This window comes from Scyliorhinus torazame, chromosome 8, assembly GCF_047496885.1.
Source record: "Scyliorhinus torazame isolate Kashiwa2021f chromosome 8, sScyTor2.1, whole genome shotgun sequence".
Classification (NCBI taxonomy): domain Eukaryota; kingdom Metazoa; phylum Chordata; class Chondrichthyes; order Carcharhiniformes; family Scyliorhinidae; genus Scyliorhinus; species Scyliorhinus torazame.
The window spans coordinates 155,543,746-155,565,925 of NC_092714.1; the positions used below are offsets into that span (position 1 = coordinate 155,543,746).

The following is a 22,180-nucleotide window of genomic DNA, read 5'->3' on the forward strand; positions in this document are numbered from 1 at the left end:
CCAAAATGGCGATTCTCCGTCTCCCCCGCTATTCTGAGCCCCGGATGGGCCGAGCGGTCAGGCCAAAACGGCGGGTGCCCACCGATCGTCGGGCCGTCCTCTCTGAAGGAGGATCTCCTTCCTTCCGCGGCCCCGCAAGATCCGTCCCCCATCTTCTTGCGGGGCGGACTTAGAGAGGACGCCAACCACGCATGCGCGGATGACGTCCGTTATGCGGCGCCGGCCGCGTCATCTATGCGGCGCCGCTTTTACGCGGGCGACAAGGCCCAGCGCGTGTAGATGACGCGGCCCCGATACTGGCCCATTGTCAGGGCCTGAATCGGTCGGGACCGGGGCCGTTCCGCGCCATCATGAACCTCGACGCCGTTCATGACGGCGCGGCCACTTCGGCGTGGGAGTGAAGAATCGCGCCCAGGATTTATGATTATTTAGAAAAACATAGTTTGATTAAAGATAGTCAGCATGGCTTTGTGGGGGGCAGGTCATGACTCACAAGCCTCACTGAATTCTTTGAGGATGTGACGAGACACATTGATGAAGGTCGGGCAGTGGATGTGGAGCCACGAGGTGGATGGATTTCAGTAAGGCTTTTGATAAGGTTCCCCATGGTAGGCTCATTCAGAAAGTTAGGGGGCATAGGATACAGGGAAATTTGGCTGCCTGGATACAGAATTGGCTGTCCGAAAGAAGACAGCGCGTGGTAGTGGATGGAAAGTATTCCGCTTGGAGGTCAGTGACCAGTGGTGTCCTGCAGGGATCTGTTCTGGGACCTCTGCTCATTGTGGTTTTTATAAATGACTTGGATGAGGAAGTGGAAGGGTGGGTTAGTAAGGTTGCCGATGACACGAAGGTTGGGGGAGTTGTAGATAGTGTTGAGAGTTGTTGCAGGTTACAACAGGACATTGACAGGATGCAGAGCTGGGCTGAGAAGTGACAGATTAAGTTTAACCTCGATAAATGTGAAGTGATTCATTTTGGAAGGTTGAATTTGAATGCTGAATACAGGGTTAAAGGCAGGATTCTTGGAAGTGTGGAGGAACAGAGGGATCTTGGGGTCCACGTACATAGATCCCTCATAGTTGCCACTCAGGTTGATAGGGTTGTTAAGAAGGCGTATGGTGTGTTGGCTTTCATTAACAGGGGGATTGAGTTTAAGAGTCACGAGGTTATGCTGCAGCTTTATAAAACCCTAGTTAGACCACACTTGGAATATTGTGTCCAGTTCTGGTCGCCTCATTAAAGGAAGGATGTGGATGCTTTGGAGAGGGTACAGAAGAGATTTACAGGGATGCTGCCTGGAATGGAGGGCATGTCTTATGAAGAAAGATTGAGGGAGCTAGGGCTTTTCTCACTGGAGCGAAGAAGGAAGAGAGGTGACTTGATAGAGGTGTACAAGGTGATGAGAGGCATGGATAGAGTGGATGGCCAGAGACTTTTCCCCAGGGCGGAAATGGCTGTCACGAGGGGACATAGTTTTAGGGTGACTGGAGGAAGGTATTGGGGAGATGTCAGAGGTCGGTTCTTTACACAGAGAGTGGTGGGTGCGTGGAACGCACTGCCAGCGGAGGTGGTGGAGTCAGAGTCATTAGGTGCATTTAAGCGACTCTTGGACAGGCACATGGACAGCAGTAAATTGAAGGGGTGTAGGTTAGGTTGACCTTAGATTAGGATAAATGGTCGGCACAACATCGTGGGCCATAGGGCCTGTACTGTGCTGTACTGTTCTATGTTCTAAATCAGGGTGTCATCCTGGTGTTGTCAACACTAGTTTCACCTAGAAGACCACATCATGTTGTACTGGACTTGTGTCCTCACTGGTACAGCATCAGGGGAGCTCCGAGTGTCTGCCTGGCTACAAAGGCCTGGGGGAGGAGGGAGTAAGATTATCCAGCTGGGATGTCAACAACACATCTGCATTCGGGAAAATTAAAAAGACCAAATGCTTTCCGAACAGCCTTCTTAAAGAGCGATGGTTTGACTGCTTTGACAACATACAGTGCCACACATGGGGCCACACACAGGTCACACATGGACCACACGCATCACACACAGGCCATACACAGGTCTCACATGGACCACACGCATCACACACATGCCACACAAGGCTCACACATGGGGCCACATACCCACCACACACAAGGCCACGCACGCTCCACACATGGGTCACACATGAGGCCACACATGGTGCCCACACACACTTCACACATGGACCACACATACATAATGCATGGATCACACACACATTACACATGGATCGCATACACATCACACATGGGGCGCACACAGATCACATACGGATCGCACATGGGTCACTCATGCGTCACACATTGTTAGGCACAGACAATCTGGCAAAGGGCGTGAATTTTGGCATTGACCTCTCAATGTACTTAGACACTGGGGCTGGCACTATCTTCAGGTGGGTATTATGGGCGATGTTAGGGTGTCCTCTCTGTGACACATACCCAATAGAGAATATTTTGCACCAGAAAATACTGTCACTATAGTTTCTAGATCATTCTAATCGTACAGCTGGGTGTGTAGGGGTGAGGGGGGTGGATTTAGGCTGTCTGATACAAAGCGATAAAGGGTTTCCTCTTTCTTTTCCTGTTTGTTACTGTAAGGAGTGCTGTGCCTGTTCCTTGATTTTGTTCAGAGCTGCTCAGTATCTCCACCTCACTCATGAACCATTGCAGTGAGGCCTTTTGGTGTCTCAGGCCTCCACTACTACCACTAGGAACCAGTTACCACATGGCGCACATAGGACTGGAGAGGACTTTTCCTCCCACCCTAGGTAAACTGCCTCAGTGCAATGCTGATCTCCTCCTTAACGAGCTACTTTTCACCAGCCTGCAGTTGTTTCACCCAAGAGAGACATCAGCTTCAGAATGTTTGTACTCAACCGCTAAATAGAAATAGGGGGCATGATTCTCCGGTCCCCCAGCTGCATGTTTCACGGCGGCGCACCGTTCACTGCCGACGGGATTCTCTACTCCTGCTGCTTGCCAATGGGATTTCTCATTGAAGCCACCCCAAGCCCTGGGAAACCCACGGGTGGGGGTACATTGCCTGAGAATTCCGACCTTATCTTTTACAATCAATTGTGCCTCAGCGTGCTGCTCAAAGCTTACATTGTTCCCTCGCACAGTTACACGGGAAAAAGATTCTTCACCTCATACAGGATGTGTTCAGTTGGCTGCCACTAGCTACAATCATTGACTCGAAGGTGCTGGTTGTCCATGGAGGAATCTCGGACACAACTGACCTGAATTTCATCGCTTCGATAGACAGACACAGGGTAAGGGAAAATTTTGTTTCAAATATAATCGCTATGTAATTGGAGGTCATTTTTCTGTGTGTTCCAGTCAGTATCACTCCATTCAACGACTGACATAAGAATAGAAAATGCTGGATAAGCTCTGCAGGACTGGCAGCGTCTGTGGAGAGAGAAACAGAGTTAGCGTTTTGATTTCAAAATGACTCATCTTCAGATTTTAAATCTGATGCAAAAATGGTCAAGGATATGTTAGAGCATGTGAGGGTTTAAATGACAAAGATGTCATGGAACAAAAGGCAAAAGGAGTGGGGTTGGTTGTAGTAAAGAACAAAACATTGGTCCAGAGTAGGTGTTAATAGCAGAATAAAGACTGTGCTGCCTGAAAGCAATATTGTAATCTAGTGTGGTGGCATAGTGGTTAGTACTGCTGCCTCACAGCACCAGGGACCTGCGTTCAATTCCAGCCTTGGGTGACTATCTGTGTGGAGTCTGCACGTTGTCTGTGTGGGTGCTCCGGTTTTCTCCCACAGTCCAGAGATGTGCAGGTTCGGTGGATTGACCATGCTATATTGTTCCTTAGTGTCCAAAGATGTGCAGGTTGGGTGGAGTTACTGGGATAGGACAAAGGAGTGGGTCTAGGTGGGATCCTCTTTCAAAGGGGTAGGTAGAGATTCTATGGAATACATTTTTGCTTCAGAATACCGTGTTATGGTACCTGGACCAGACTCCAATTTATTTTAGGAAACCAGATGAGACCTCAACAACTTTTCAATTTGTAAACTGTGAGGAAAAGAAACTCTGCTCCAGGAGTAATTCCATTGACAGCCAGGGATCTTTTACATTAAAACAAACTTTATTATTAACACAGGGTCAAATTCATTAACAGCCAAGGAGAAACAGCTTTTCAATTAACAGTTAAACAGATCTTAAAAATAAAGGGGCTGGATCCTCCACCCCGCCACGCCACATTTCTGCCCCGACCCGCCGGCGGGATGCTCCGTTACACCGGCCGGTCGATGTGGTTTCCCATTGTGGGGCAGCCCCACGCCGTCGGGAAACTCCCGGGCGCCGGCAAAACGCAGAATCCCGCCCAAGGTCTTTGAGCTTATTTTCCCATCTACAGCTAAACTCTCAATTAAGAAAGATCCTCATGCACAGGTCAAATGGCACTTATAAATACAGTTAATACTTAGTAGCTTAGAGATTTATTCATAAAGTTCTTGGGAGAGAAGCTTTCAGAAGTCAGTCTGAGAAACACACCTCCTTTCCTCGGAACCCAGAGCAGAACTCTTAAAAATGAAACTAGAAACAGACACAGGGCAGGGCTGGAAATGAAACTTAAAGTCAGACCTAGCCCCTCCCATGAGTGACATCACAACCTGTCTAGCTGTTAACGCCTTAATCACAGCTTCAGCAGACACATAATTTGAATACCTTAAGTTATTTTAATAACATTACTGCAACAGACATGAAGCACAAAATACATATAATAATATTTTACATTTATTACACCCCTATCACATTGATTGCCTCAGATCTGTCATTGGAAGTCTCCCTCCCTCTTCAGAACCTCCGGTTGGTTCGAAAATCTTCATTGATTTTAATTATTTACTAGCCTAAGAACCAATCCAGAGCTGATGAGTCTGTCTGGATATCTGTCTGCTGGCTGAGTACAAAACAGGGGAAGCAATCCACTTTCAGTAGAACATTGATAGCAACATTGGGCGGGATTCTCCAGCTGTACCCTCCCAGCGACCGGAAATTCCCGCCTGAGTTCAATGGACCTTTACATGATCCACGTCCCGATCGTGGTGATCTTGCGGCGGGCGGTGCAGGACAATCCAGAGCATTATTTTGAAATATTTCATTGACTCACTTAACCAGTTTGCCTGACTTATAATTTTCACTTTGGTAAGAACTATTTACTCCAGCAAAATATTTTTGACTTGCAATTGTGGCCAATGTTTTATCTTTTTAAAATTATTTTATGGGTTGTGGGTGTCGCTGGCTGATCCAGCATTTGTTGCCCATCCCTAATTACCTTTGAACTGAGAGCCTCACTCGGTCATTTCAGTGGGGCAGTTAAGGGTCAACAGCGTTGCTCTGGGGTCTGGAGTCACATGTAGGCCAGACCAGGGGCGAAATTCTCCTGAAACGGCGCGATGTCCGCCGACTGGCGCCCAAAACGGCGCCAATCAGACGGGCATCGCGCCGCCCCAAAGGTGCGGAATGCTCCGCATCTTTGGGGGCCGAGCCCCAACATTGAGGGGCTAGGCCGACGCCGGAGGAATTTCCGCCCCGCCAGCTGGCGGAAACGGCCTTTGTTGCCCCGCCGGCTAGCGCGGAAATGACATCCCCGGGCGGCGCATGCGCAGGAGCGTCAGCGGCCGCTGACAGTTTCCCAGGCATGCGCAGTGGAAGGAGCCTCTTCCGCCTCCGCCATGGTGGAGACCGTGGCGGAGGCGGAAGGGAAAGAGTTGCCCCCATGGCACAGGCCCGCCCGCGGATCGGTGGGCCCCGATCGCGGGCCAGGCCACAGTGGGAGCACCCCCCGGGGCCAGATCGCCCCGCGACCCCCCCAGGACCCCGGAGCGCGCCCACGCCGCCTTGTCCCGCCATTCAAAAGGTGGTTTAATCCACGCCGGCGGGACAGGCAATTTATCGGCGGGACTTCGGCCCATCCGGGCCGGAGAATCGAGCGGGGGGGCCCGCCAACCGGCGCGGCCCGATTCCCGCCCCCGCCGAATATCCGGTGCCGGAGACTTCGGCAACCGGCAGGGGCGGGATTCACGGCGGCCCCTGGCGATTCTCCAACCCGGCGGGGGGTCGGAAAATGACGCCCCAGGTAAGGAAGGCAGATTTCCTTCACTAAAACATAGTAGTGACCCAGATGGATGTTTACAACAATGGTTTCATGGTCATAATTACTGAGAGTGGCTTTATATAGCAGATTAATTAATTGAATTTAAATTCCACCAGCTGCCGGGGTGGGATTTGAACCCATGTCACCAGAGCATTAGCCTGGGCCTCTGGATTACTAGTCACGTGATGTTACCACTATACCACCATCTCCCCGATGTAATCAAAACATTCATTGGGTGTGTTTCAGTGGACTTGTGTTAAAGTCCGCTCAATGGCACGTTTAGCAGGGTGTTTCTCTGATTTTGGCCTCAGCGAGGAACCCCCGTTGAGGCCACGCTTTAAGTCAATTGCGAATCTTGCAAGAGGCCTCTCAGGCAATTCAACAGCCTCGTCCTGCCACCAAGTCGGGCGCGACGAGGACGCTGACCTGCGCCCATTGAATCTGATGCCAAAGTGAAGTTCCAAGACGGTAAATCATAGAATCAGGGAATGATCCACCATGGAAGCCTTTCAGCCTTTCAGTGCCTCAGTCAGCCCTTTGCAAAACCCATCCAATTTAGTCCCCCAGCTCTTACAGACATGTGAATCTTCAAATGAGGAGCAGAAGTAGGCCATTCTGCCCCTCGAGACTGCTGTGCCACTCATTAGATCATGACTGAGCTGATCATAATTTCAACTTCACATTCCTCTCTCTAATAATCTTCCCCACCCCCCTGCCTCCCCTTTTGCTTATCGGGACTCTTCCTACCTCTGCCTTCAAAATATTCAAAGATTCTGCCTCAACCACCTTTCGAGGAACAGCGTTCCAAAGTTTCATAACCCTCTGAGAGAACTTTTTTCCTGATCTCTGCCCTTATTTTTAAACAATGACCCTAGTTCTAGATTCTCCCACAAGAGGGAAAATCCTCTCCACATCCCTCAGGATCTTATATGTTTCAATCAAATCGCTTCTTACTCTTCTAAACATCTTTCTCCATAAACTTTTCCTCCTCAGGTATTCATCCAATTCCCTTTTGATTTGAACATGAAATAGATTGTCAGTATTAAGAATTGCTCATTCTTTTTGCAGTTTAAGTCCGCGCTTAAACCTCAACCCAGAAGTTCAGCAAGTCTAAATGAGAAAAGCCAAGTGAAACTCAGCTTCAAAGCACAAACCTCGGAGATGCTGGACAGAAACGAGAATGTCCAAGAAAGGCTTCTGGAAACATCCAGAAACTCAAAGATTAGTCATTATGCCTTCCGAAATCCAAGGCCTGGATCACTGACACACCCCTCGGTGTCAAGTTACAAGTCAAACGGTAACCAACATGACCTGAGTGAAGAGGAAATGCTCCCAAATGATTCGAACTGCCGTCAGGATCAGTTGTTAGATTGTAATAAGGACGAGGACACTCGGAACAATGAACACAACTCCCCGGCCATCCTTGAAGTGTCTTGCCTGGACTGTGAAGTGCCATTTCCGAAAGAGCCATCAAGAGATGAGATGGAGTGGAAGCAGGTAAATGTGAATAGCAAATGCTTCAGCCTTATCTTTTGCACTGATGTGCTGGGCTCCTTCATCATTGAGGATGGGAATGTTTGTGTAGCCTCCTTCTCCAGTGATTTGTTTAATTGCTCACCACCATTCACAATTGGATGTGGCGGGACTGCTTAGATCTCATCCATTAGTTGTGGGATCACTCAGCTCTATCTGTTGCATGCTGCTTTCACTGTCGAGTATGCAAATAGCTCAGTTTGTTGGACAGCTAGTTTGTAATCCAGAGCAAGGCCAACAGCGTGGGTTCATGTCCCATACCAGCTGAGGTTATTCATGAAGGCCCCCCTTCCCAACCTTGCCCCTCACCTGAGGTGTGGTGACCCTCAGGTTAAATCACCACCAGTCAGCTCTCCCCCTCAAAGGGTAAAGCAGCCAATGGTCATCTGGGACAATGGCAACTTTACTTACTAGTGCTATGTTGCAGCTTCACTTTGTTGACACCTCATTTTTCGGTATGCCTGGTGCTATAAATAATAATAATCACTTATTGTCACAAGTAGGCTTCAATGAAGTTACTGTGAAAAGCCCCTAGTCACCACATTCCGGCGCCTGTTCAGGGAGGCCAGTACAGGAATTGAACCTGTGCTGCTGGCATTGTTCTGCATTACAAGCCAGCTGTTTAGCCCACTGTGCTAAACCAGCCCCTAGCATGCCTGCCTGCATTCTTCATTGAGCCAGGGTTGATCCCCTGGCTTGGTGGTAATGGTAGAGTGGAGGATATGCTGGGCCATGAGGTTTCAGATTGTGATTCAATACAATTCTGCTGCTGCTGATGACTCACAGCACCTCATGAATGTCCAGTCTTGAGTTGCTAGACCTGTTTAAAATCCTATTTAGCACGCTGGTAGTGCCACACAACATGACGGAGGGTATCCTCATTGTGAAGATGGGACTTTATCTCCACAGTGTGGTGGCTACTCGGACCAATACTGTCATGGTATCCTTGGTAGATTGGTGAGGACTAGGTCAAGTAAGCTCGGCCAGCTCGGTCAGTAGTGGTGCTACCGAACCACTCTTGATGATGAACATTGAAGTTCTCCACCCATCTGTATCCTTGCCACCCTCAATGCCTCCTCCAGTTGGTTTCAGCATGGATGATAACTGATTCATCAGCTGAACGGGGCAGCGTAGTGGTGATCAGTAGGAGTTTTCCTTGCCCGTATTTGACTTGATGCTGTGAGACATCGCGGGGTCCGGATACAATATTTGGACTCCAAGGACAACTGCCTCTGACTGAATATCTCTGCTGCTACCTCTGCCCTGCTGGTGGGACAGAATGTACCCAGGAAAGGTGATGGTGTAGTCCAGGACATTTGTGCACTGTCTATGGATTTTCAGCTGTGTTCTCATCTGAGATCTTAGCATTGTGGAAATGAACATTTATTCAGTTAGTTAAAACAGGGGAACGAGTAAAAACAGGGTTGTAATCTCGGGATTACTCCCTGTGCCATGTGCCAGTGAGGCTAGAAATAGGAAGATAGAGCAGCTAAACACGTGGCTAAACAGCTGGTGTAGGAGGGAGGGTTTACGTTATCTGGACCACTGGGAGCTCCTCCGGGGCAGGTGTGACCTATATAAGAATGACGGGTTGCGTCTAAACTGGAGGGGCAATAAATATCCTGGCCGCGAGGTTTGCTAGTGTCACACGGGAGGGTTTAAACCAGTATGGCAGGGGGGTGGGTACTGGAGCAATAGGTCAGAAGGTGAAAGCATTGAGGGAGAACTAGGGAATAGGGCCATTATGTCTCTGAGGAGGAGCAGACAGGGAGATGTTGCTGAAAACAGCGGGTCTGGTGGCCTGAAGTGCATATGTTTTAATGCAAGAAGTATTACGGGTAAGGCAGATGAACTTAGTGCTTGGATTAGTACTTGGAACTATGATGGTGTTGCCATTACAGAGACCTGGTTGAGGGAAGGACAGGATTGGCAGCTAAACGTTCCAGGATTTAGATGTTTCAGGCAGGATAGAGGGGGATGTAAAAGGGGTGGCGGAGTTGCGCTACTGGTTAGGGAGAATATCATAGCTGTACTACGGGAGGACACCTCAGAGGGCAGCGAGGCTATATGGGTAGAGATCAGGAATAAGAAGGGTGCAGTCACAATGTTGGGGGTTTACTACAGGCCTCCCAACAGCCAGCGGGAGATAGAGGAGCAGATAGGTAGACAGATTTTGGAAACGAGTGAAAACAACAGGGTTGTTGTGATGGGAGACTTCAACTTCCCCAATACTGTCTGGACTAACTCAGTGCTAGGGGCTTAGACGGGGCAGAGTTTGTAAGGAGTATCCAGGAGGGCTTCTTAAAACAATATGTAGACAGTCCAACATTTTTGGCGCCAGTCGGCGGACATCGCGCCGTTGGGGGAGAATTTCGCCCAAGGTGTTGGGCGTCTTGAAAAATATTAAGGTAGATAAGTCCCCAGGGCCTGATGGGATCTACCCCCAGAATACTGAAGGAGGCTAGAGAGGAAATTGCTGAGGCCTTGACAGAAATCATTGGATCCTCACTGTCCCGGAGACCGGTGGTGTCCCGGAGGACTGGAGAACAGCCAATGTTGTTCCTTTGTTTAAGAAAGGTAGCAAGGATAATCCAGGGAACTACAGGCTGGTGAGCCTTGCGTCAGTGGTAGGGAAATTACTGGAGAGAATTCTTCGAGACAGGATCTGCTCCCATTTGGAAGCAAATGGACGTATCAGTGAGAGGCAGCATGGTTTTGTGAAGGGGAGGTCTCACTAACTTGGTAGAGTTTTTCGAAGAGGTCACAAAGATGATTGATGCAGGTAGGGCAGTGGATGTTGTCTATATGGACTTCAGTAAGGCCTTTGACAAGGTCCCTCATGGTAGACTGGTACAAAAGGTGAAGACACATGGGATCAGGGGTGAGCTGGCAAGGTGGATAAAGAACTGGCTGGGTCATAGAAGGCAGAGAGTAGCAATGGAAGGGTGCTTTTCTAATTGGAGGGCTGTGACTAGTGGTGTTCCGCAGGGATCAGTGCTGGGACCTTTGCTGTGCGTAGTATATATAAATGATTTGGAGGAAAATGTAACTGGTCTGATTAGTAAGTTTGCAGATGACACAAAGGTTGGTGGAATTGCAGATAGCGATGAGTACTGTCAGAGGATACAGCAGAATTTAGATCGCTTGGAGATTTGGGTGGAGAGACGGCAGATGGAGTTTAATCCGGACAAATGTGAGGTAATGCATTTTGGAAGGTCTAATGCAGGTAGGGAATATACAGTGAATGGTACAAACCTCAAGAGTATTGAAAGTCAGAGAGATCTAGGTGTAAAGGTCCACAGGTCACTGAAAGGGGCAACACAGGTGGAGAAGGTAGTCAAGAAGGCATACGGCATGCTTGCCTTCATTGGCTGGGGCATTGAGTATAAGAATTGGCAAGTCATGTTGCAGCTGTATAGAACCTTAGTTAGGCCACACTTGGAGTATAGTGTTCAATTCTGGTCGCCACACTACCAGAAGGATGTGGAGGCTTTAGAGAGGGTGCAGAAGCGATTTACCAGGATGTTGCCTGGTATGGAGGGCATTAGCTATGAGGAGCGGTTGAATAAACTCGGTTTGTTCTCACTGGAACGATGGAGGTTGAGGGGCGACCTGATAGAGGTCTACAAAATTATGAGGGGCATTGACAGAGTGGATAGTCAGAGGCTTTTCCCCGGGGTAGCGGGGTCAATTACTAGGGGGCATAGGTTTAAGGTGCGAGGGGCAAGGTTTAGAGGAGATGTAGGAGGCAAGTTGTTTACACAGAGGGTAGTGGGTGCCTGGAACTCGTTGCCGGAGGAGATGGTGGAAGCAGGGACGATAGGGACATTTAAGGAGCATCTTGAGAAATACATGAATAGGATGGGAATAGAGAGATATGGACCCAGGAAGTGTAGAAGATTGTAGTTTAGTCGGGCAGCATGGTCGGCACGGTCTTGGAGGGCCGAAGGGCCTGTTCCTGTGCTGTACATTTCTTTGTTCTGTGTTGTTCTTATCTTTTTCTAGATTGTGGACATTCTGTGGAGTGACCCACGCAATCTCACTGGCTGTGTCCCAAACGTCTCTCGAGGTGGGGGCTGTTATTTTGGTCAAGATGTGACGGAATGCATACTGGAAAAATACAATTTAAAGCTGCTGATAAGATCACATGAATGTAAGCAGGAAGGATACGAACTGTGTCATAATGAAAAGGTAAAATAGCAACCTTACATCCTCCCACTATCTTGCAATGCCAGCTTTATTAAATTGGATGTGGCTGAAGTCACAGTGAGCTAAATGAAACATTTCTCATGTAGGTTATCACTATTTTCTCTGCCTCGAATTACTATGAAGAAGGCAGTAATCGAGGGGCTTATGTCAAACTTGGTCCTGACCTAGTGCCTCGCTTTTTTCAGTATCGAGTTAGTAAATGTACAAGGAAGCTGACTCTCCAACAAAGGTGAGTAGAGGAAAGAAACAGACACCATTTCTTGGTAGTACTCAGCAGGTCAGGGACATCTGTGAAGAGAGAAACAGCGTTACATTCGGACCAGAATTGTAAAAATTCTGATGGAAGGTTGTCAATCTGAAATGAAGGAGGCTAATTTGAGTTAACGTTTCGAGTCTGTGTGACTCTTCTTCAGAGCTCTCGGTTTCTCTCTCCACAGACGCTGCCAGACCTACTGAGATTTTCCAGCTTTTTCTGTTTTTATTTCAGATTTCCAGCATCCGCAGTATTTTGCTTTTATTCTATCCTTTCCTTTCAAACCATTTTTTCCTGGATACTTCTCGCTATTTCTTCAACTGCATCCTACAATATTTGACGGTGCTTAAAGTCCTGATCTCTCCCTAATCTTTCTCAGTGTCCTGCCCGGCATGTTCCTCTGCCACCTGTTTAGCTTCCTTAGGAGTACCATTCTGAAGCTTGCAAAATAACAAGCTGCTGCTTTTACTGTGAATGAAATGAAATGAAGTCGCCATAGTCCCAGCTGACCATAGGCTGCTTTCCCCTTTGAGGGGGAGAGCTGACTGGTGGTGATTTAACCTGGGGGTCACCACACCTCAGGTACAGGATTTTGAACCTGTGCTGTTGGCGTCGCCCTGCATCACAAACCAGCCGTGCAGCCAACTGAGCGAAACCGACCGCCACCCCCCCATCACTGTGAATATTACGGCGGCACGGTTGCATTGTGGTTAGCACTGATGCCTCACACCTCCAGGGTCCTGCGTTCAATTCCGGCCTCGGGTCAATGTCTGTGTGGAATTTGCACTTTTTCCCCGTGTCTGTGTGGGTTTCCTCCGGGTGCTCCGGTTTCCTCCCACAGTCCAAAGGTGGATTTGCCATGATAAATTGCCCCTTAGTGTCCAAAGGTTAAGTGGGCTTACTGGGTTATGGGGATAGGGTGGAGGCTAGGGCTCAAGCAGGGTGCTCGTACCAGGGCCAGCGCAGACTCGATGGGCTGAATGGCCTCCTTCTGCACTGTAAATTCTATGATTCTATGACAGATGTGTCCAGCTGTGAGCAACTTGGTTAAACTTGAAGCTTACTGCGGGGTCTGAGGAGGGTAACACGTCTGGAATCTATGGGCTCATCCCATCAGGAGAAGTAAACTCAGTGGATAGAGTGAATGCGAAGTGGGAGGAGGAGCTGGGGTCCATGGTAGATGACGAGGTGCGGAGTGAGGCCCTTCACAGGGTGAACTCCACATCCTTGTGTGCGAGGCTGAGCTTGATCCAACTCAAGGTAGTGTTTAGGGCAGACCTAACCAGAGAGAGGATCAGTAGTTGTTTTTCAAAGAGGTGGACGATAGGTGTGAGCAGTGATGTGTTGGGTGTTCTGGATCACATACAGGTCACCAACATTTGAAATAGTGCAACACTATTTTATTGAATCATTAACTGTTTAAACAGACTCAGACTGTGGGTTAATACGATACTAGCTTTTACTAAAGTCCTTTACCTTGTCCTAACCAGTCGATGAACTCAGCACATGGTGAATGCCTGTGTTACAGGCTGTAAGCTCTGTCCTCCTAGCTAGCTGCAACTCGAATGAGCGGAACTCTGATGCCCCCTGTCTTTATAGTGCGTGTGCTCTCACTGGTGATTGGCTGCGGTGTTGTGTGTGTTGATTGGTCCCACTGTGTGTCCATCAGTGTATGTCTGCACCATGATATACTGGTGTATATTATGACATCCCCCCTTTTATAAAAAATGTACCTGCATGGCAATAAAGAGTGTATGTTGAATGTTCCTGACTACATGTGTGTGAAATATTTACAGGACTAACTAAGCTATTTACATGAAAACTAAGCTATTTACATGGGAAGGTGCCTGGTGCAGAAAAACAGTGTGTCACAAGAATAACGAGATGAACACTATATACAAACCACTTGAACGATTAAACGGAAGAACAGAACAAATCAGAAAGTCCACAAGTCCACAAAGTTCACAAATTAAGTCTCTGAGATGGGCGACGAATTCTGGTTGACTGCCTCAAGGGTGGGTCAGGAACCGCCGGCTGAGGAGCGGGATGGACTGCGTCAGAGTGAGGAGGATGCAGAGTGACAGGAATCTCTGCATAGTCCAGGTCAGGGTCAACAGGAGGGCGTAGCAATGGTGGAGGATCACGTAGCGAGCGCGGAACGAGACGAAGGGCACGTCGATTGCGACGCAGAATAGAGCCATCCGGTAGACAAACCAGGAACGAGCGGGGAGCCACCTGCCGAAGAACCATCTGCGGTTGCAGACCAGCCACCATCCGGAAGATGGATGCAGACGTTGTCATCTGGAGCCAGAGCATGGAGATCAGCTGCACAGGAGTCATGAGCCGCCTTGTGCTGTGCACGAGACAGCTGCATTCGTTGAAGGACCGGAACGTGGTCGAGGTCTGGGACATGAATGGACGGCACCGTCGTCCTCAGGGTGCGACGTGAGCAGCTGGGCTGGCGACACGCCAGTGGACAGTGGGGCCGAGCGATAGGCCAGCAGGGCGAGGTAGAAATCGGACCCAGCATCGGCAGCCTTGCAGAGGAGCCGTTTGACTATGTGGACGCCCTTCTCCGCTTTGCCGTTGGATTGGGGGTACAGGGGACTGGATGTCACATGGGCAAAATTGTACCTCCTGGCAAAGTTGGACCATTCCTGGCTTGCGAAGCAGGGGCCATTGTCCGACATCACAGTGAGTGGAATGCCATGCCGAGCAAAGGTGTCCTTACAGGCATGGATGACTACAGACGATGTGATGTCGTGTAAACGTACCACCTCCGGGTAGTTTGAAAAGTAGTCTACAATCAGGACATAGTCCCTGCCCAGCGTGTGGAACAGGTCGATGCCCACCTTGGACCAAGGGGATGTGACCAACTCATGGGGCTGTAGGGTCTCACGTGGTTGGGCCGGCTGGAAACGCTGACAAGTGGGGCAGTTAAGCACTGTGTTGGCGATGTCGTCATTGATGCCGGGCCAGTACACTGCCTCTCGGGCCCGTCGGCAGCACTTTTCCACGCCAAGATGGCCCTCGTGTAGCTGTTCAAAGACGAGCTGGCACATGCTATGTGGGATGACAATGCGGTCCAGTCTCTGGAGAACACCATCGACTACCACCAGATCATCTCTGACGTTGTAGAACTGCGGGCATTGGCCCTTGAGCCACCCGTCTGTTAGGTTGCGCATGACACGCTGTAGCAAAGGGTCAGCCACCGTCTCGCGGCGAATTTGGACGAGGTGTTCATCCGTGGCAGGTAGATTGGAAGCCACGAAGGCCACCTGGGCGTCAACCTGGCAGACGAATCCCGCTGGGTCACACGGAGAGTTGACTGCCCTGGAGAGAGCATCGGCAATGATGAGGTCTTTGCCCGGGGTGTATACCAGCTGGAAGTCGTATCGCCGGAGCTTGAGCAGAATATGCTGGAGGCGAGGCGTCATGTCGTTCAAGTCTTTCTGTATTATATTGACCAGCGGGCGGTGGTCGGTCTCGACGGTGAATTGAGGAAGGCCGTACAGATAATCGTGAAACTTGACGACACCGGTCAAAAGGCCCAGGCACTCCTTTTCTGTCTGCGCATAGCGCTGTTCCGTGGGGTCATGACGCGTGACGCATATGCAACGGGAGCCCATGATGAGGCCTCATCGCGTTGCAGGAGCACTGCCCCAATGCCAGATTGGCTGGCATCGGTCAAAATTTTTGTCTCTTTCGCTGGATCAAAGAAAGCTAAGACCGGGGCTGTGGTGAGTTTGGTTTTGAGTTCTCTCCATTCGTGCTCGTGGGTAGGAAGCCATTGGAAGTCTGTCACCTTCCTGACCAGGTTCCTGAGAGCCGTGGTATGAGAGGCGAGGTTAGGGATGTACTTTCCTAAAAAGTTGACCACGCCCAGAAATCGGAGGACCGCCTTCTTGTCCTCTGGCGTTTTCATGGCTGTGATAGCAGCAACCTTGTCCGCATCCGGCCGCACACCCAACTGGGAGATGTGGTCCCCGAGGAACTTGTGTTCCGTCTGACCAAACAAGCATTTGGCTCTGTTGAGGCGTAGGCCCTGCTCACGTATGCATTTGAACACGCGCTGGAGGCGACTGACATGCTCCAAATGATTATGTTGTCGACATAGACTCGAACACCTTCAATGCCTTCCATCATTTGTTCCATGATCCTGTGGAACACTTCTGAAGCCGATATGAACCCAAACGGCATCCTGTTGTAACAATATCTGCCAAAGAGGGTATTAAAGGTGCAAAGTTTCCTGCTGGATTTGTCGAGTTGGATTTGCCAGAATCCTTTTGAGGCGTCGAGTTTGGTGAAGAGCTTGGCGCGAGCCATCTCGCATGTGATCTCTTTGCGCTTGGAAATTGGATAATGATCCCTCATGATATTGCGATTCAGATCCTTGGGATCAATGCAAATTCTCAGCTTGCCGGAAGGCTTTTTTACACACACCATGGAACTGACCCAGTCGGTTGGTTCCGTACCTCTGGAGATCACTCCTTCGTCCTGGGGGTCCTGCAGCTGCTGTTTGAGGTGGTCCTTAAGGGGTGCTGGGACTCTGCGAGGTGCATGCACCACAGGCGTGGCGTTCTGTTTGAGTAGGATCTTGTAAGTACATGGGAGCGTGTCCATGCCTTCGAAGACGTCGCGGTGCTGGTCGATGATGGCGTCGAGTTGCGCCCTGAAGTCAGCGTCCTGGAAGGCAGACGTGTCATCAGGAGAGAGAGAGTGAACTCTCTGAACGAGGTTCAACAGCTTGCATGCCTGTGTGCCAAGCAGGGAGTCCTTCGAGGAGCCCACGATCTCGAAAGGAAGGATGGCTTTTCGTGACTCTTGCGTCACTTCAAGTTGGCACGAGCCGCTAGCAGGAATGACGTTGCCATTATAATACAATAGCTGGCAGGTTGATGGAAGGATGGCTGGTTTGACACAAAGGCTTTGGAAATCAGACCACGCTATGAGATTGGCGGAGCCACCAGTGTCCAGGCGGAATCGTATTTGGGACCGGTTGACCATCAGGGTGGCACACCACTCATCGTCTGGATCGATGCTGTATACCGACAGCGGCTGGTGTCTTTGCTTCGGGGACAGCCTGTTTTTCATTACGACACCAACTCGAAAAGGCGCCTTCGGGTCCTCGGTGTCACTGCTGTGTGGGAGGTCCGCATCGGACTCGGAGACCGTGGGTTGAATTGCCCGAACATTCCTGCGAGGCTGGCTGAAGCGATATGAATTGGCAGGCTGAGCTGCTCGACAGAAGGCAGCATAGTGGCCAAGTCTGCCACATCGTAGGCATTGTTGAGATTTTGCGGGGCATTGCCGCTTCAAATGGGTGGAGCCACAGTTGCCGTACGTCGTGACGTCAGCACGTTCGCTGTGCCACCGCGCATGCGCTGTGCGGTCGTGCGTGGTGCGCGCCTGCGCATTACGTTCCTCAACGTCACCGTCCCCTCGTTTGGTGCGTACAAGTGCGGGAGTCCGCGAAAAGCGTGCAAAATGGCCGCCCTCATCCAGGCTGAGGCCCTGGAGGTGCTCAATCACTTGGACCCGTTCCGCCTCGTGGGGACCTTGCCGTGCCGTTTCAGCTGCTTGTATATGAGAATACCGAGTAGGTCTAAGAAGTGCTAATATCCCACCACTCCTGGTATCATGATGTGTTGGGTGTTCTGGATCACACACAGGTCACCAACACTTGAAATAGTGCAGCACTGTTTTATTGAATCATTAACTGTTTAAACATGCTCAGACTGTGGGTTAATACGATACTAGCTTTTACTAAAGACCTTTGCCTTGTCCTAACCAGTCGATGCACTCAGCACATGGTGAATGTCTGTGGTACAGGCTGTGAGCTTTGTCCTCCTAGCTAGCTGCAACTCGAATGAGCGGGAACTCTGATGCCCCCTGTCTTTATAGTGCCTGTGCTCTCACTGGTGATTGGCTGCGGTGTTGTGTGTGCTGATTGGTCCCACTGTGTGTCCATCAGTGTGTGTCTGCACCATGATATACTGATGTATATTATGACAAGCGGTACTCGGAAAACCACACGCACATGTTCTGGTCCTGACCCAAACTTGTGAGCTTTTGAGTTTCCTTCTTTAGCACCATGTTGGTGATTCTTAATATTGAATTGTGGCCCTGCCGTTTGTTGCCATATTTGGGGCGTCGGACTTGCCGGGGCTGCAGACAGGAGCGGAAGCAGATATCTTTGCCTTCACCTCGTTGACCACCTGGAAGCGAATCGTGCTGGGGTTGAGGTCTCCAGCCCGACCAAGTGCCCCGGCCTGGCTCGGGGATCTAATAGAGTTTATATACCTAGAGCAGGTTAAGCACACCGTGAAGGTTCTACCTGAGGTGGCGGCCTTTTATTACTTACTTCAAGGAACTAATCACTGTCAGCTGCTAAAGAGGAGGGGGTGGCGGGGGCGGGGAGGGGGGATGGCGGGGGGCGGTGGGGAATGGCAGGGGGCGGTTGGGGGGTTTGGGTGTGTGGGAATTGTGTTCCCTTTTGTACTTTTTTCTTATTTTATGTTTCAGGGGTTTTATAAAATTTGATAAGCTTTGTAAGATTTTGTAAAATTGAAAACTTTAGTAAAAACATTTTTTTAACACTTGAAGTTTACTTTCTGTCATTTTTAATCGTTACCATCTATTTATGAAGATTTGTAGGAGCTTGCAGCGCAACTTTAATATTCTTTTAAAAAAACTTTCCAAGCAGTTGGATCTTTTACACCTGAATTCTGTTCTTTTACATGTCAAGAGTGAGTGTCATTGAAGCTTCAGCCCTGAGGTCCTTGCGTGAAAAGTTTTATGCACACAAATCTGAAGTCATTGATGCTTTCAAACTTTATGATAAGGATCACACAGGTAAAGAATTGCGAAAAAATCTGGCCCATCAGGCTTGTCTCTCTAGTATTTCTGTGTTAATGTGTGTTTGTCTATTTGTTTTTGTGAAGTGAACATGTGTATTTAGTGAAAGTGCACGAATACATGCTCTGAAAATGTAGGTATTTTAGGAGCCACTGTATAATTTGATTGGATGTTGTTGTGGCAGGTGCACGATGTCACATACCTTGTTAATAGTTTAATAGTTTAATAATGTTGATGCAACAAAACAACCAACTCCATTGGGCAGCACGGTAGCCTTGTGGATAGCACAATTGCTTCACAGCTCCAGGGTCCTAGGTTCGATTCCAGCTTGGGTCACTGTCTGTGCGGAGTCTGCACATCCTCCCCGTGTGTGCGTGGGTTTCCTCCGGGTGCTCCGGTTTCCTCCCACAGTCCAAAGATGTGCAGGTTAGGTGGATTGGCCATGATAAATTGCCCTTCGTATCCAAAATTGCCCTTAGTGTTGGGTGGGGTTACTGGGTTATGGGGATAGGGTGGCGGTGTTGACCTTGGGTAGGGTGCTCTTTCCAAGAGTTGGTGCAGACTCGATGGGCCGAATGGCCTCCTTCTGCACTGTAAATTCTATGAAATTCTATGAAATTAAACCCTTAAATTCTACTGCTCTACCTGCTAGATTATTCCAAACATTTACCAACCTTCAGTTCGGAATGTTTTATTAACCTGGTTTTCAACGTGCAATTTTCACTGATTTCAATGTATTTCATAAGAACTAGGAGCAGGAGTAGGCCATCTGGCCCCTCGAGCCTGCTCCACCATTCAATGCGATCATGGCTGATCTTTTGTGGACTCAGCTCCACTTTCCGGCCCGAACACCATAACCCTTAATCCCTTTATTCTTCAAAAAACTATCTATCTTTATCTTAAAAACATTTAATGAAGGAGCCTCTACTGCTTCACTGGGCAAGGAATTCCATAGATTCACAACCCTTTGGGTGAAGACGTTCCTCCTAAACTCAGTCCTAAATCTACTTCCCCTTATTTTGAGGCTATGCCCCCTAGTTCTGCTTTCACCCGCCAATGGAAACAACCTGCCCGCATCTATCCTATCTATTACCTTCATAATCTTATATGTTTCTATAAGATTCCCCCTCATCCTTCTAAATTCCAACGAGTACAGTCCCAGTCTACTCAACCTCTCCTCGTAATCCAACCCCTTCAACTCTGGGATTAACCTAGTGAATCTCCTCTGCACACCCTCCAGTGCCAGTACGTCCTTTCTCAGCTAAGGAGACCAAAACTGAACAAAATACACCTTATACAATTGCAGCATAACCTCCCTAAGTCTTAAACTGGGTTTAAACTCATTTTCTGGTTTCACCTTATCTATGCCATTTGATGCTTATGTATATTGTAATGAGCTTACCCCATAACCTTCTCCCTTCTGAAGAAATAGTCTTTATTTATATTAGTGCCTTTAACATCCACAAGAGAAGCCTTTGAACTTGTCAGCTAACTAATGATTTTCAAAGTATCTTCAGCCAAAGGTACCGAATGGATTACCCATCTCGGCCTCCTCTTGAGGTTCCACCATCAAAGATGCTAATCCATGCCAATTTGATTCACTCCACATGATATCAAGAAATGGCTGAAAGCACTGACTGCTGCAACATCCCTGGCAACACCCTGGCAGTAGTACTAAAGAGTTGTGTTATAAACACAGGACTTTGTAAGTTGGTTATGTTTTCAACCGTCCTGTTCAATTCAAGGTAAAATTGACTAGTGTGGAAAACGGGATGGTGACTGCCTATGAAATCTGCCCAGAGATGAGCCCATGTATCCTGCTTATTTCTGAAACAGAAACTCAAATCGGAACTTATTGAAAGTAAGGTGCAAGTTTTAACACGTACACAAAAGGAGGAGACAGCTGGTTTTGCTCTGTACGGACTCTCAGAGAGGTTTGGGGATGAAAAGTCACAACAGATACTGTTATGCTGGACATAGGGAAAAAAAGACTGTTTTCAGATAAACTACGAAATGCTGGTGAGGGTAAATCCCCCGTTCAAATGAACAAAACTTGTGGAGAGTTAATTTGCAAGAAGTACCTTCCTACAAGAAATCCAGTTGATTCTCTTCAGAAGGTTGAGTGAAGGGGAATTGGTTTAAAAGAATACTGGAAGACTCACCCTGGTGGGATAATGAGAAGAGATCCTGTTAAAGCCGGGACGAGTTTGGGACTTTGAACTGTGACTGTGGGCGCGATTCAATGGACACATTTCTAAGTGTCACTTTGGCGTGATTGGTGGGGTGTTTCTCGACGGCTGCGGTGGCGAGATCGTGGCCCGTATTCAACGGCAGTTAGTGCCGAAAATGAGCCCCCATGAGCTTCTCACCAATTACTGGCTGTCTCGCCGCTTGATTCGCCAGACTCACGCCTCAACATCTCACTGCTAACAAGGGGAGATACTTTTAAACAATCCCTCAGCACTCAGTCCCAGTCAACACACAAGCTTGGCAGCACACAGATCTGCTCCTTACTTCAGGTATGCCGACCAGGCTTCTCGACGCTGTGAATGAGAGATGGGCCTTTTGTTCCCTCGAGAGGGTTGGAGGACCAGCAGGTGGGCCACCAATACCGACTGTGAGGCACTGGCAGCAGCTGTCAGTGAGGGCAGCGTGATCAGGAGGACAGCCGTCCAAAGTCTGAATAAGGCCAATGACCTCCATCGAGCTGCAAGGGTTACCACCTCTCTCCTGGCATCAGTTCCGCCTGCTCCATCCTTCTAATTCCCAACCTCCCCCCACAGATCACTGTCAGCTAACTAATGATTTTCAAAGTATCTTCAGCCAAAGGTAAAGATCACTGGGCGAAATTCTCCGGTATCGGCGCGATGTCCGCCGTCCGGCGCCCAAAACGGCGCAAATCCCACCTGCATCACGCCGCCCCAAACGTCTCAAAGCCTCCGGCCCGGAATGGGCAAGCAGCGACGTGACGCTATCCGCACTGGCTCACGTGGTTCACGCCGTGCGGCGTCATGCACGCCGCATGGCGTGACAGCTCATAAGACGCGCTGCTCCCCCCAACCGACCCAGCTCTGGGATTAACCTAGTGAATCTCCTCTGCACATCCTCCAGTGCCAGTACGTCCTTTCTCAAGTAAGGAGACCAAAACTGAACACAATACTCCAGGTGTGGCCTCACTAACACCTTATAC

The 22,180-nt window shown here is 49.2% G+C and overlaps 1 protein-coding gene across 4 annotated transcripts in view; it reads left to right on the forward strand.

The window, feature by feature from the left end:
- The window catches only part of ppef1 (protein phosphatase, EF-hand calcium binding domain 1), a 275,391-nt gene that overhangs the window by 218,620 nt on the left and 34,591 nt on the right, over positions 1-22,180 (forward strand). For 3 of the 4 annotated variants that reach the window (XM_072514414.1, XM_072514415.1, XM_072514416.1), the window contains 5 exons: positions 3,146-3,295; positions 7,206-7,634; positions 11,676-11,861; positions 11,966-12,108; positions 18,881-18,987. In XM_072514414.1, coding sequence (XP_072370515.1) covers positions 3,146-3,295; positions 7,206-7,634; positions 11,676-11,861; positions 11,966-12,108; positions 18,881-18,987 — 1,015 coding nt within the window. The remainder of the gene's footprint in view (positions 1-3,145; positions 3,296-7,205; positions 7,635-11,675; positions 11,862-11,965; positions 12,109-18,880; positions 18,988-22,180) is intronic. The other variant, XM_072514417.1, reaches the window with a different exon arrangement.